We start from the raw sequence: 15,916 nt of genomic DNA on the forward strand, positions 1-15,916 counted from the left end.
TCTTTCAAATATCAGAATTCAAACTTTGCTCTTTCTTCAGTTCTTATTTGCACGGAAAGTAAATGACTAACATTATATTAGTTTTGATGCAATAGATTTTTTATTTTTATGTTCCTAAACACTTTAGATAATAACGCCTTAAATAATAATAAAAATGGTTAATAATATGGTCTAAAAACCTTTCAAAAGCAATCGAAACAAAAGGTCGGAAAGATGTCGTGCGTTATACACGAAACATTAATTGTAACATAATTATGCGTGTAAAAAATATTTTACTGCACGTCCGTGAAATATTTTATTGCGTTTATAACTGCCGCGAGTAAACTTTCAGACAAGGGATGCAGAAATTGAAAGAGGTAGTTATATAACAAACTGTGCTCGAGACACACGATTTATTATTAACCATCATCCAACTTTAACAACATACAATATAATGTAGTAATAAAAACGTATCAGTTAAAATGTAATAATGCGACGATAGGGGGGGATGCTCGCGTAAGAGCGACCATATTCATCTCCACTACGCATCCTCGGGATATTTCCTCTTCCTCTTTTTCTTCGTCATCCTCTTCTTGTCTCCTACGTGATTATCGCGCGCGCGCGACTCTCGAGCAAGGGATCGTTATGACTGGGGTAGGTTTGGTGGAAGCTTTTGAGAGTAGGACAGAATGCGTGTGATTTTTAGCACCGTACACGTCGATGCTTTTGTTTTTTTTTTTAGTTACGCTAAACATTTATAATCATGTAGAAAAAACACTCTTTTCGTCACACCTTCATCTCGCTCTATCATCACAATCTCTCTCTTTCTCTCTCTTTATATTTTTATATAATATATATAGCGCGAAACATACACAGCCTCTCACTTCACGCCACTACGGTGCAGTCATTCGAGCACACATTCGCGTATTTCCTTTTTTTTTTCGTTATATCGTATTGAAATGTACAATGACGTCGTTGCGCCGGAATGTTTCCTGCCTAGGAATATCCGCGAAAATTTCGCCATGAATCATTGCGACTCTGCAGACTTTTAGAACGATTGAAAATAACGAAAAAGTAAAAAAATGAAATTTTCGTATATAAAATTTTTATTTGTAAATAAAATGTATGTTATACGAAGACAACTAACTATCTTTAGATTATCGATTGGATATATATCTTTCACGATTGATCAAACAACGAAAGGTTTGTTTCATCGGAAATTTTATTTGGTAAAAAAAATATAATTCTGTTCAACGTGAACTATCTATAGAAATTAAATAACTGCAGAAGTAATTATACTGATATAAAGATTTTTAAAACAAGATTGTAATGTAATATGTAAATAAAACAAGCTATTATTGAGCGGCAAAAATTGCAGATCCTCCCTAATAAGTTGTGCTAGGATAAAAAAGATTTGGAGTGGCGAAATTACGCCGGAAGTCGATCGAGATTCCCTCTGCAGATTCTCGAGTCATGCTGTGCGTATAAGAGGGCTCGCGAGGTGTAATCGTGATTTCTATTCCGAACGGGTGGAATCGTATTCTTTAGAACATCCGGATTGAAAAATATAGATAAAATATAGATAGAGAAAATATAAAATCTCCAAGCTACTTAGGGCCATCAAATTCTCGAAACTTCCAAAGGTTCTTTTTCTTAAATATTTGAAAAAACGGGTTTCTGCACTTTACACGGATGTTCGAACTTCGTTGTTAATCAAAATGTCCACCTACTCCTGTAAGTTTCCTGCGATCGAGAACACGAATACGACTCGACGAGCCGGGGATTCCCGAGGATCGTGTCCCTCCGTCGCCAGTGTCGGCGACGCTGTATCAGAAAAGTTTGCTGGTAAATTCGCCCGGTCTTGCGAGTCGGGGCAGTACGCGTGTACTCGGGACGATCGATCACTGGATCCTTCGGGAATGCCCGAGAGGGGACTCGAAGAGGTGATTTTATACAGAGGTGAACACGTGGTGGCGCGGGGCGCGTCGGTGCCGTCGACGGCCGAGGTGGCGACGACGTCGACGACGGGTGCTCGGAGACGCGACGGTGAGGGACGAAGACTTCAGAGCTCGTCATGCTTCGGCCCACTGAACTCGTCGTGGGAGATGAAGCCGTTCTTGTCCTTGTCCTCATGCTGGAAAATCTCCTCGACGAGCTTATCGTGATCGGCCAGCATCTTCTTCACGTCTTCATTTTCATTAGCGCCCGCCTGCTCGGCTTCTATCACCTGTTTCCGCAGGTAATCGCTCACCTGCAAACAAAAAATCGACCACGTACCGATTAATTAAAACCGGCTGCATTGAAAATAGCGTCAATGTCCACAGAGTATAGATTTATAGGTCAATAAAGTTCGTAATGCGAAGTTTTTAATTCAGTGAAAGATTTAAATGGCTTACGGATATTAATATCGTAAATTATAGTGATACGAAAAACATTATAATTCCTTTTTGTGCCTGTGGATATTTAAAAAAAAATTGTTTCTCACGATTTCAACATGAAAACACACGCGAATTTGTAACTTTTAATTATCGTGACATAGCGCGGCAGGTATTATATGACTACGAGATTGTATTTCTAATTTTTTTGTTATACGCTACATATACTACATCACGTAATGCCGATATGTATGAGAATACAAAGTTGCCAGATAATAATATACAATTCTATTTAGAAGTATTTAAAATATAAATGAGTTTCATTAATATCGTATTACTTTTGGCCATGCTTGTAAAAACAAACAATTTATAAAATGAGGTGTTTGCAGCATTATTTTGTTATGACCATCACCACAATTGGCCCAAATAAAAACTTCAAGTGATCTTGCCATTGCTCTCACCTCCTCGCGGGACAACTGATTGTCTTTGTCGGCATCGATTTCCTTGAAGACATTGGCGGTTGGGGGCGAATCGCTAATATTCATGAGCTCAACTTCAAACGTAAGAGTAGCACCTGAAATCAACAATAACCTTTCATGTTAATAGATTGCATAATGTATGTAAATTAGGGAAATATGAGTACAAATACAGTAAACATTTTCCTGAGAACGTAATTATAATTAATACTAAATAACCGGGAATTTACATTTTGTCGATTGTAAACATTAAATTCATAATATTAATATAATATAATCATTATGATATTCTTATGTATAAAAATGTAATTCAAAATTAAATTTTAAAAAGCACAAGATTTCGAAAATTGATTTTTTTTCAAATATTTTTTCAAACCTCATTAATTCGCTTTGTTAGAATTAAAATTATTCTACAGAAGCAGATTTTTTTAACATTTTGGATAATTTAAGATTGACAAAATACATGTTTAATGCAAATTTAGATGCGAGAAGATTTCCATTTCCGAAAGGTTTATCCACTTTCTGCAAATACTATTAATCTCGATTTGGCAAATACTCATAAATCATTTTTAAAACTCATCGATTTGCTGTCACAAAGCTTTTTACGCGTTTTGGCGGATATACATGAAGAATGTATAGACTATACATATATGTACAGAGAAAAGTGACAAATATCGAGAAGTATCTGTATTGTAAAACATATAATGAAAAAACACTATAATATAAATGCAGTTTAATTAAAAATTATAAAGATAAGAAAAGAAAAGAAATAATGGAAAAAATTTAAAAGAATTCATAAAAAAGTTAATCAAATTAAATGGCTGTCACATAAATTTACAAATGTTTAAATATCCATCTCTGCAATTTTCTTGTCATTTCTCTCTAAAGTTACGTTGCTTTCTTACTATTAATTATAAATAGATCAGTCTACTTCTAAAAGTAGAGCAAGTCTACTTTTAAATATTCCTTCCATTCCCGTATAAATAAATTATATCACACGTATTTATATATAATTTTCACGTTTTTATATATAATTTTTTTTGTACTTTAATTGGCAAGCTTATTATCATTTCAATTTCTTCATTTGGGCATCATATATTTTTTAACAGTTGCAATTTAACAAATATCACAATGTTATTCAAAATAAATAAAGTATGTAAATATAACTTGCTATTTTGAAAATAATTTAATTTCTATTCGCACTTTTATTCAGCAACGGTGCCATTTTAAGTCTATCTGTTCTAATGTCAATGCAATATATTAGAAAAATTATACCTAATAAAATGTATTTAATTATTTCAATATTACCACAGATGTAACTCGAAATATATTAGAAAAATTATACCTAATAAAATGTATTTAATTATTTCAATATTACCACGGATGTAACTCGAAATAGAAACGACTCAAATCGTACGTTGCAATTAATAATGCAAGAGTTTCAATATACACATACAAATATAGTTTCTCTGTGAACTCTTCAATATTTAGAAATACTGATTGCAGCAAAAGAAGATTATAATGCTTTGCCAAATTTAGAATCGAGCCAATCTAGAATTAATCATACGTCTGCACACGTACACGCTTACACGCTCACACACGGCTAAACATAAATAATAATGCGCACAGAAATTCGATCGCCAATAATGGTGTCTATAGATATTCGAAATAACAATGACCAGCAAATTCGGCCGGGGTGGGGCTAACGAAGTGTTCGGCGCAGGAGAGAGAATGCATACGCGCGCGCTCGGCACGTCCAGCCATTAATTATGGATGGTCCCGTCGCGATTAAGCTGGCCCTAATGAAATATGGCGCTTAATTATTCACTACTTAAACGAGTGAAATTAATACGGCGAATAATAATGCGCCGCCCAGTGTAACAGCCACTGTCGTCGTGGAAATTGGACGTGAGAAATGGAGAGGGATGATGGGAATATTCCAATCCTCGCGTTTCCCTCTAGTCTTCTTTATCATCGTATTCCGCGAGGATGGGACATTTCGATGGCAACGGTAACGCCAAATAGTTCAAAAACTCCCGCAAAGTTATCTTTCGTTCGACTATATATATATATATATATATATATATAGCCAACTACTGCGTATATAGTAAATCTGAATCAGGATTATAGATTATAGAATTACATACGTAGCATGTTACATTGCCCATACGATATTTATGTGTATCAATTTTTTTTCTCACTTTACACGCAAATGCACTCTTTACGTTTATGCAAAGGTAAGTATATTTAATTATTAATTAATCGTTGTTATACGCGTTTTAATTTTTTTATGATGAAATGATCATGAAAGAGTGACTTTCAATGAAAGCGTCATAATTACGGATTCGCGAGATTTTATCATAATTTAGCCAGTTGAAATAACGCGTATCGATTTTGAATAAACTCGTTGAGAGATCATGTATATAAAAAATAATTAAAAAATAAATAGAGAGGCTGAAACGTAACAGGCGATTTATCCGCGCGCGAGAAGCGAAAGAGAGGCGAAATCGTTCATCATTGTTGATCCCGTCGTTGCCGAGAGCCGAGCAACGATGCTCAATTTAATGGTTGATGCTTTATTGGATTTCCGTGCAATTGCATTTTTGACTTCGATTCCGCTACTAACGACTACCCTTGTATCGACCTGTTCATCGCGTCCCTTCCTCTCCGCCGATTCCTCGCTAATCCTCTCTCGCGCGCGCAAAAATGGTCCCACGTGTAATTTGAAAAATGCTCACGTCAGCGTGACGCCTTTTAATCGCGACGTACACCGTTGCAGTCCGGTTGATTGTCGAATATACACCTATTGGTGTGTGTTTCGATCGGCAGAACAGCTTGAAACAATTCAAGAAGTACTGGCTCGCGAGCGTAGGAGCGAGTAGCAAAATTACAGTATTATTAATTTGTGAACACTTACTTTATCAATTTGTGATAAATTGAAAAAATTTTTAATAAAACATCAATTACTAATTACTCATATACAAAACAATTTTTTTTTTAAATATATGTATTTGCAATATGTAGTTACTTCTTTGCAAAAATATCCAAAAGTATTGACTCATTTTACATTTTTTTATGGCAAATTTAATTTTCTTCTCTTCATGTTTACTCTTTAATATAAATATTATAATAATAATATGTAAAAATATTTTTGCATAAGATATGTAAAAAAAATTTACTTATTAATTTGCCAGATAACTTTGTTGTTATATCCGTTCTTCGACATACGTAATTTAAGTAAATGTTTTTAATTAAGATTTTTTAAATCTGGAGATAATTAAAGTTAAAAAAAGTTGGATTTATACGAAATATTTATAATAAAAATACTACAGGTTTTTATAAACTCATGTACAAAATTAATATCTATGAAAATTAATTTTTTATTCAGTAAATTTTATATAAAATAAATAATGTCAAATAAACCCTAAAGCAATTATGGTCTTTTCCATGATGCGTATAATTTAACGTAATATATAATAATATCTATTTTATTTAACATCGCATAATAATTGAAATTGTTTCACTTTTAATGATAAAATATGAGTAATATATTATTATTGATTTGTCATATTTATCTCTCCCTATCTCTGAACGCAGATAATCACGCAGAAATAAATTAAAATATATATTTATAAGTATTAAATATTAAGAGAAATTTAGAAATAACGAAAAAAATGTCATCGTACCACCAGGAATAACATTTCCAGCACCCTTTTCGCCGTATCCAAGCTCAGGTGGTATCGTCAGTCTCCTCCTCTCGCCTACGCACATATCCAGGAGACCTTGATCCCAACCTTTAATAACTTGTCCTACACCAAGCTGGAAGGTAAACGGTTGATCTCTATCCAAACTGCAACAAAAAAAGAAACAATCTCACTTAGAGTTACATTATAAAGTATCAGATTAAAATATATTTCTTTGAGGATAGACGTAACTTTTTATATCTTTTTCTTCAATCGCGAGACATTGGCATACTCTTATAAAAGAATTTGTGAAAATGAATTAGTAAACTACAGTATGCGAACAAATTTTCTTTACACAATAGAAATATTTCTGTGTGCGTTTGCATATGATTATGTCTGCTTTAAAAGACACTATGAATTCTTCCTTTTTCAAGCACAACGGGACGTGCTCAGCCTTTCCTCGCATTACATCGCGCCAACTACAGTAAACTTCCTCATTTCAAAGGCGAGGCAAACGTTTGTTGTAACGAGTTTTGCGACGACTTATTCACGTCGAGAGTTAAAGGCGACACGGCGTAAGGAGAAGAGCGACGGACTAATTGGAAAACGCGCGGAACAATCAAGTCCCACTTCGCAGCATCTCGCGAACTTTCGCCAAGAATTCACTATTGTGCCAGCGCCGAATGCAGCTCGCATGACTACGCTCGATATTTCGCGCTAAGTCTTAAAGGCTCAAGTTACTGGAAATGTCAATTTGTCGGTTTGTAAAGCGAGAAGAGAAAGAAGGAGGGAGGAAGGCAAAGAGAGAAAGAGAGAGAGAGAGAGAGAAAGCGAGCACGCATTCGGTGATTATTGCCAGTGCGAAAACCGACGGTTTCCTGCGTCGTCGGGGAAATATTGCGGAAAGTGGTGAGGCGAAGACGACGCTGCGCCACGTTCATCTCGACATGAACGGTTATGATTAAGGAGCACGACGTCGGGTGCACAAGCTAGAAGCAACATGCGGCAACATGCAGCCAGATGCAGTCAAGTGGGAGAGCCTTTGCACGAATACAAATCTGAGGAACCATGTAAAAATGGTATGTAATATATTAGATTTAAGAATTAAAGAAATGTATGTAATTAGATGAGTTATCTAATCTCGTCAGAAGAAAACAAGAGGTGAAGGGAAAATACAAAATTGGATAAGCAAAATAACCTCGTAAGCGATATATAGATAATCTACGTGTAAATTTATAAAAGTAATTATTACTTATATCTTTGTATATAATATATATATTATTTATATCTTTGTATATACTTTATTTTTACAATTTATATTTATATTTATCCGTATGATAGATTATATTTTAAATATTTCCGGAGTATTTATTGCAGAAATGCGATATAAAACGCAAAATACGTAAAAAAATCTATAGTAGAAGAGAGATAGGATTTTTCTCATTATTTTATGATTCCTCATTTTTTCCATCAAAGATAAATATATTTTTCACGAAATATTTTTATATAGAAATTTTATGTAGAAAATATGAAAATTGTGCGTGGTTAAAAGAGATTCCCTCTGTCTACATACTTTTTTAATATAATCTTCGTCCACTTACATGCCTGTGGTAAAATAAGCTCGTACTGCGTGGAGATTATATTGAAAAATAAAGGTATACAGAACATTCCTTTCATTCGTTTTCATTATATGTAATTTTCTCGTTTCAGGATAAACGTGAAGAATGGAAGAAGGGCATTACATTTTCTGAATAAACTGTAGCTGTAATGTAAGTCTCTTCTTTGCGGTTCTTTTTTGTATTTTTAAAATTACTCGAGAAGAAAAGTCGCCGTGTTTTAAAATATGCTTAAAATCTAATTCTATATAAAACATATCCGTAAAGAAGATTCATTTTATATTATTAATATTCGTTAGTATTTTCATTATCTCGAGTCAGCGGCGATATTTAAGAAGAAACCCTTTTCATTCGCGCTTTATACTCTGTATTCTTGAACTTTATTTCCGTATGGCTCAATTTCGCTTTATCAAGATACACGTTAACTGCGAGTGGGAAAAACGATATTGAGTACCGTGGGCGCAATATCATCGGGCCGATCATTTTTCCCGCCGTCCTGAGTGCAGATGATATAGTCAATTTCCAGCGTTATTGGTTTTCGGCTGCCTTGCCACGAAGGCAAGTCTCCACCATGAGGGCAGATTACTTTTCCAGTGACTCGCCATATTAATAAATAACGCGCGTCCCCGCGGCATTCGTCGCTACAACATGCATTTAAGTTTGTTGGTAATCTTTATACTTACATTTTGCAACACGCAAATCCAGATTTACAATCTGTCCCATATTTATGTGGAAAGCAAAATTTATCTCACTCGACTGCATCTCGCAGCTCTTAGCCTCTTATTAATATATTTCATACATATTTATATACGTATACATATACATGGAGGCACGACGATGATCATGACCAGTATTTTTATTGCACGTAGTTTCACATTGACTCTATCGAAAAATATTTTCTGTTTCTCCTATCCCGGATTTGCGATATCGTGCAGAGCAGCACGATAGTTTTTCCGACGCGCATAAAAGCGATACCAGCCTGATGCATTATCGGCTTTTGGACGGCATACGACATTTTTCAAGAGAAAACATCAATATTTTGTCGCGAGAGTAGCCAATGTCATTCTTCTTGAAAAGACAATACTAAATATTTTTTGTATTCTGACAATAATAATTCATTTTTAACAAATAGAGAAAGAGGGAAAGAGGCAGCAAAAGACAGAGAGAGAGAGAGAGAGAGAGAGAGAGAGAGAGAATGAGAAATGTACTTTACAAATTAAATTACTTGATATATAATAATTAAAAATTAATTTTGATCAAATTTTAAGAAAAAGAATCAAAAAAATATATGAAATGTATCTAAAATTAAATACTTGTATATATTGATACATAATAAAATAGAATAAATAATAAAACAAACTGCAGACTGTGTTCGATGGAGGAATTTTCGGAACTCCAAAAATATTGATATTTTTTATACATAAACGCTCTAAATTTTTTTATTACAAAATTATATTAGACAGTCGCTGTTAAAGACAAAATTCGTATCATTAATTTTTATTTATGCTGAACTCAGGAATCATATTAATTTTTCTCAATTATAAACCCAATTAGATTTTCAATTAAATTTCATTCGTAACTACTAAATAATTTTAACATGTTAAAATTGATATGGAAAATCAAATCTTTGCAAGACGTATTTTTCCTACTTATCAGTATGTGCATATTTAAGTATCTACTTTCTAGAGACTCCAGTGAATTTCTCCGTGTTCACGCGCAGAAATCCATTTTCCCTTAAAACTTTCCGCTAACTTGTGGAAAGCGTAGAGACACGAGCTATAGATAATTCCAGCTCGTCTCGTCAATAAACAGTAAATATATAATTACCGCGTTCGTGCATCATTAACGCATCCGTAACATTATATTGAACGTTGTAGCGTCAAATTATTCATATTATACATGTGTAATACATATGTAGTATTGAATGTAACGCCAATACGAAACATGATCATGGCGTTTCGATGTCTTTTGCCCGATTGTTAATATAACGATATATTGATAATAAAAGGTTGAAATTGTATAGACATGAAAATCGAACATAACTCTCAACTGACAAAAATATCTATTGCTTATTTAACTGTATCGATGCGGTTTTCATTTCCCAAGCAATTAAATTGAATGTTACGTTATATCGACTACATCTGAATGTGCCAAGTCAATTAAAAATATATCTGACAAAAACAAATATTATTCTTCAATAAATGACTTTCAAGCAGTTACAAAGTTTTCCTTGATAAAAAGGGAATCTAATTATCTCCTCTTATCTCTTCAAAATTTAATTTGTGCAGAAAAATTCAATTTTTGATAAGAATATCGATCTGTATAATCGCGAAAATATTTCTGTATTTAAAAACTCTAATGCATTATTAAATACGCAAAGATTGTCAGAAAATCTCTATATCTATATTTAAACTTTAATATCTTGAAATGGTATTAAAAATGCGAGATAATTAAATTTTACAAGTGAGAAAGATAATTTTAAGCGCGACCGCGACAGTTCTCGAGAGATATGCAGTCCCGATGTTTCTTACTTATTCGACTTATTTCAACGAGATAATAAAGTAATATGCGCGTTATCCTACATTGATATAATTATTTTATATCGTTTAACAAAATTTACGACTCTGCAACGTTTATGTTTCTCGATTAATTAAATCGCAAGGATTTTACAAACATATACATATTTTAGTATTGAACCAAGATTACGTTTCTCAATATAGATACACCTGACGACGGGATGACTTGTATTTTCGATGTGATGACAACGGACGATTTCTTGCATTTTACAAGATAATTCGCAGCGCATAAGCAAGGTTCATTTTGGTACGTTCAATGATTAACACGTTGAATACCGAAATTAATTAATTCTCTTATCTCTCTCTCTCTCTCTCTCTCTCTCTCTCTCTCTCTCTCTCTCTTCGATGTCTGAGTGACAATTTCATATTAGAGCATCTCGATAAAATATTATAAGTATAATATAATTTAATTAGACACAAAATTACATGCATAGTACATACATTTATTACTTTAATATTATATTTTCAGAATTACAAATGTTATTTTTTACGATATTGATGCATTTTTTAAATTTAGCAGCACCATGGAATACGTCAATTCCATGATATAATCCAATGAATACAGTAGTCTGAAATAAAGTGACATTTTGCGACCACAAAACTTTTCAGGAATATAACTGAATATTTTGAGAAATATATATTGTACACTTTCTCTAATTGAGCATCATTACACAGCGTCTAATTCCGAGAAATGTAAAAAGAGCACGGTCAATGCACTCAATTTCGAAATAAATTCAATTTGGTATGTATTTTTATTCCTTGCTCAACTCGGCATCTTATTTTTGGGTTTCCGAATATGTTCTGGGTCCAATAAGTAGTTAAATGGACGTGATAAGCGGCACAACGTTGTGTCAAGAAAATTATAAATTACGCAAGTACGGATTACGTCAGAGAGACGCAAGTTACGAAGATGGAGGATAAGAAAACGCAAAAAAGACCGTACACAACTGAGTTCCGGACGCACGGCGAATTCTCGTGAAATGTCACGAATGCACGAGGAACAACGCTCGAGCGCGAAGAGGAGAGACAAAAAGATCAAAGAAGGAAGAATGAACAAGACGCCAGCAGAAGAAGGCGAAACAATTGCTCTGGGACTTCTGGCCACTGAGAGATAAAAAATTTCGAAGGACCGAATCCCGTTGTCATCCTTCTTCCAACATCCTCCGTGCACGCGCTTCGTGAACTTTCGTTGTGTTCTGCATCTCGCGGTAAGATCTTTAAATATTCAAACGAGACTCCTCCGGGAGTCACTTGTACATACGTTAATATATATTTCGTAAAAAATAGATATGTAAGCTGTACCCAAAGTAAATGTCGGTAAGCGCGATTAAATGTAATCCAAAAATTACAACTGTCTTTGGTTCAGAAAAATTTTGCAAGCACATATTAAAATAATTATTTTAATGACATAAAATCTAATCGAGTTTCGAAAAGTTCAAACAAGATTAAACGCGTCTAAAGTGCGGTCTAAAGTGGATCGTGATGTTTAATAATAATTTTTTTTTCTAAATTTTGCAATTTATAGTTCAAGTAAACTGCGTGCCGAATATTTTTAACGGTCAAAATTATTAAATTGCTTGTCAAGATCCACTTTACCGCATTTGACGTTTCTAATCGTGTCTGAATTATTTTATTGTAACTATCACAGATCACACTGACAGAAAAAAAATGAAGATAAAAACGGATAGAAAGAAGTGGTAACAAGATAGCAACAGAAATGGAAAACGGAATCTTCTCTTTTTTTTTTTTTTTTTTTGAAGAAACGAAAAAAAGACAAAGGCGCGAAAAACTAGTTAGCTTTTCTCCGATAGTATTTGCATATACTTGTTCGCAAGTGGAGGCGTTCTCTGAAAACATAAATCGTGCTACACACGGGGATACCAACGGGGAGTGGGGGGGGGATGAAAAAAGAGTGATAGAGATAGATAGAGGGAAAGGGAAAAAGGAAGAGAGAGAAATAGACGAAAGGGTAGACCACAGAGAGAGGGAGAGAGAGAGAAAGACAGCCAGAAATAATGTATAGACGATGAGGGACAAGACTGGCCGGAAGAGGAGATAGAAGGAAAAAGGGCCGGCGAAAAGAATCGCTTATATCAAAGAATATCGCCTCTTGCCCGCGATGGTTCTCGTTAACATATCAAAGGATCGCGGGGATATTTAAATTTATTCCTCCCTGGTAGCGCGGCACCTTTGCGCGGTTTTACGTATCGAGGCCACGCTGTGCAAGCGCGACGCGTGGCCAACGTATTCAACGGGAAACGGAAAGAGAGAGGATCCTCTTTGAGCTTTTCATAAGGTCCGCCCGGACGAAAGCTCGTGAAACCCATTCTTATCCCTGTCTCCGCGATCGCAAAGTGCTTCTCACCGATACCCGGGTCCGCCATTGTCCACCGAACTGATAGAGTGCACGCGAAGAGGGTTTATTTTTTAAGGCGGCGGCGGCTTAAGAGTTCCCGATTGTTCTTTGAAATGTCATTCCGTCTGCGGGGATGACACGTCTGCTTATTGTACCATGATATTCTTCAATATATTTAATATACAGTTTACTTATTCAATGTGGCAGAATTTTTAGTAAACATTTTTTAATTTATTCTTACATTCTTATATATAGAAAAGCTTTTGTACCAGAAAATGCATCACAAAATAATTACACGGAAAGAACAATTTTGCCGGATCCAGATCAGAAAATAATTTTTATACAATAATCCAAATAATTTGCTGGAAAGTTAAAAATGATAAGCACTGCTATAAAACGTTTTGATATTTTAGCAATCATTTTGACTTTCCAACAAAATTATTTCGATTATTGAACAAAAATTATTTTTAGATCTGTATTCAGCAAAATTTTTAGACCTTTCAACAAAATCATTCTTTCCGTGTACAAATAATTTTTGCGTACTATACGTAATACCTTATTTATAAGCCATTATTAGTTGTATCACTTTAGCGATCACTCATGCGAATTGTCTAAAGTGTCGTCGTGTGATAGAAACAAGCAACAACGTAAGAATTTATTACACCATTAAGCGTCGACCCTGGCTGAGTCTCGGCTTGAATATCCAGAAGTGCTTCCGACATCGTTTAAGCTTCTTGTTCGTAGAACGCAATTTACAAAAGATCGCTTTCATATACATATACGTATCAATTTCTATCGAGCTACGTTATTCATTATTTTTAAAAAGTACATTAAACCACTATGTTTTATTTATGAGAAATACATATCATATTATAATGTTTTTCCATATATTATTTTTTAATTATGACTATAATCTTTCTAAAAAATTACAACACGTAATTATACAAATTGACGTAAATCATGGGAAAAATATTGTAGAACTTGATGGTTTTACAAAATTCTCATAAGAATTTCATTACTTTTTATAAATAAAATATAAAGTTACAAGACAACTGTTTTAAATTCTGTTATTTTTAACAGTAGTTTTTTTTTTAATGTAGCATGTACATATAAATTCTGGAAGAGACCTGAAATTTCTCTTCCTGTTGAAAACTATTATTCACGATGAAAAAGTGGACCACGGTAAAAACCGAAATTTTTACATTACACTTCATCACGGTAGAAGATGCAAAGTAAAATATACGCAACTTAATCAAGCTTTCAATAACTAAGCTAAAATAATTTATTGCACACCTGCTACCTCGCCTCTCTATCTTTTAGGACATATTTAATTTACTACTTGATTGATAATTGATTTATCCTCTGAAATGAGGAAAATTTAATTCTAGATCGCTTAGAGCCACGACAAGTCACCTTTCTAATTTTAGCCAACAAACTGAAAGAAGATATTAAACTACACTTCGGTGCATTTGATATTTGTAACAAAAGTACGTCTTCCTCGCGAATAACAGAATGCATTTTACATTCGCGTAGGAATAATGCCCAGGTCCATTTATTACAAAGTGCGCATTTCTTTTACGTCCAGCGTCCGTACGTACGTTGTAAACTTTTTATTGTACCGCCATCAATTTGAACCATCCGCGATATCGATCTTGACATGGGTACAATACAGATCGAGATAATCTACGTTTTCTGTCTCTCTCTCTCTCACTCCCTTCCTCTTTCTCTCCATTCTGAAACGAAAAGACATCTTGCGTATCCATTTTTTTTTTCGTTGTTATTTATCAACGACATTCATAATAAATGCGTATCCAAAATTAATTCCTTTCACTTTTGTGTTAATATATGATTACTCTCTATTCTTTAGAGAAATAACACAGAGAGGTAACAAAATATTGAAATAATTGTAATTTATTAAATACCAAAAAATATTAAAAAAGATACACTTCTAAAACTGTTTGATAATTTATTTTAATAAATTACGACATGCAAGATTTATTATAATAGAAGCTTATTTCTTTTCTGTTTCCGTTGAATGTTCCGAATTGATTGCGTTAGCGTCAAATATTTCGAGAAAAATTTCAATTAAGAGATATGCATCTCACATTCAGCCATGCCTAAACGCCTGCTATTGCGCGAATGCTTGAGAATATTCTCTAACAGATAATTTAAATGTTTCTAATTGAACGGTAATATCCCGCTTGTGATATTCATAAATAAAATAGCTACCACAAATCCAAAGGATTAAGAACCGGGGAAAAAAAACCGATTTATTCGTCTTTTCACGTGGCTCCTGGTTGGTCCGCGTAATGCAATGGAATTTCGCATAAACAGCCTGATAAAGCGTCGCCGTCGCGGGCGCAACGTTAAATGCAGATTAGCCCCCGTTGCTCGGGCGTAACGCGCGAAAAAGTGAAAACCTCGCACCGAGACGACGCCGGGATCGGTCCCATCAAGGGCTCGTGGGATAAGTAAGAAGGGCCATTTTTCAGTGGCGGCGCCTTATCCAGGACACGGCGACACCGTGTAATACCGCGGTGGCGGCTTATATGCATTCATAAGATATTCATAAGACCGCCGGCGCCTCAATTCTCGCGGGCGACAAAGGGCGGCTCGACGACCGTCCTGGTCCGTCGTGGATAAAGGATCAGAAGTAGCTTGCGCTACGGCGCGGCGTCGCGGCGGCGTCGGAGAAGATACGCCTCGCTTTCCCGCGTCCCGCGTCTTCCCGCGGAGCTTCCCTTAAAACGGTCCGAAGTTCCGCGAACTACGTCACAGGAAATTACTATAAACTTTCGCACAGATTGAAAAAGTTTTTCGAAAAGCGTTCCGATTGTTAAGACGCCGACGCTCAC

General features: G+C 34.7%; 1 protein-coding gene across 3 annotated transcripts in view; it reads right to left on the minus strand.

The window, feature by feature from the left end:
• Positions 1-360: 360 nt before the first annotated feature.
• LOC105452572 (FK506-binding protein 2) overlaps positions 361-15,916 on the minus strand; it is a 166,353-nt gene continuing 150,797 nt past the window's right edge. For 2 of the 3 annotated variants that reach the window (XM_011693801.1, XM_011693799.1), the window contains 3 exons: positions 6,517-6,680; positions 2,804-2,928; positions 361-2,230 (listed from right to left, as the gene is read on the minus strand). In XM_011693801.1, coding sequence (XP_011692103.1) covers positions 2,042-2,230; positions 2,804-2,928; positions 6,517-6,680 — 478 coding nt within the window. In that variant the 3' untranslated portion in view covers positions 361-2,041. The remainder of the gene's footprint in view (positions 2,231-2,803; positions 2,929-6,516; positions 6,681-15,916) is intronic. The other variant, XM_011693800.1, reaches the window with a different exon arrangement.

The sequence above is a fragment of the Wasmannia auropunctata genome, unplaced genomic scaffold (genome assembly GCF_000956235.1).
Source record: "Wasmannia auropunctata unplaced genomic scaffold, wasmannia.A_1.0 LD336029.1, whole genome shotgun sequence".
Lineage (NCBI taxonomy): Eukaryota > Metazoa > Arthropoda > Insecta > Hymenoptera > Formicidae > Wasmannia > Wasmannia auropunctata.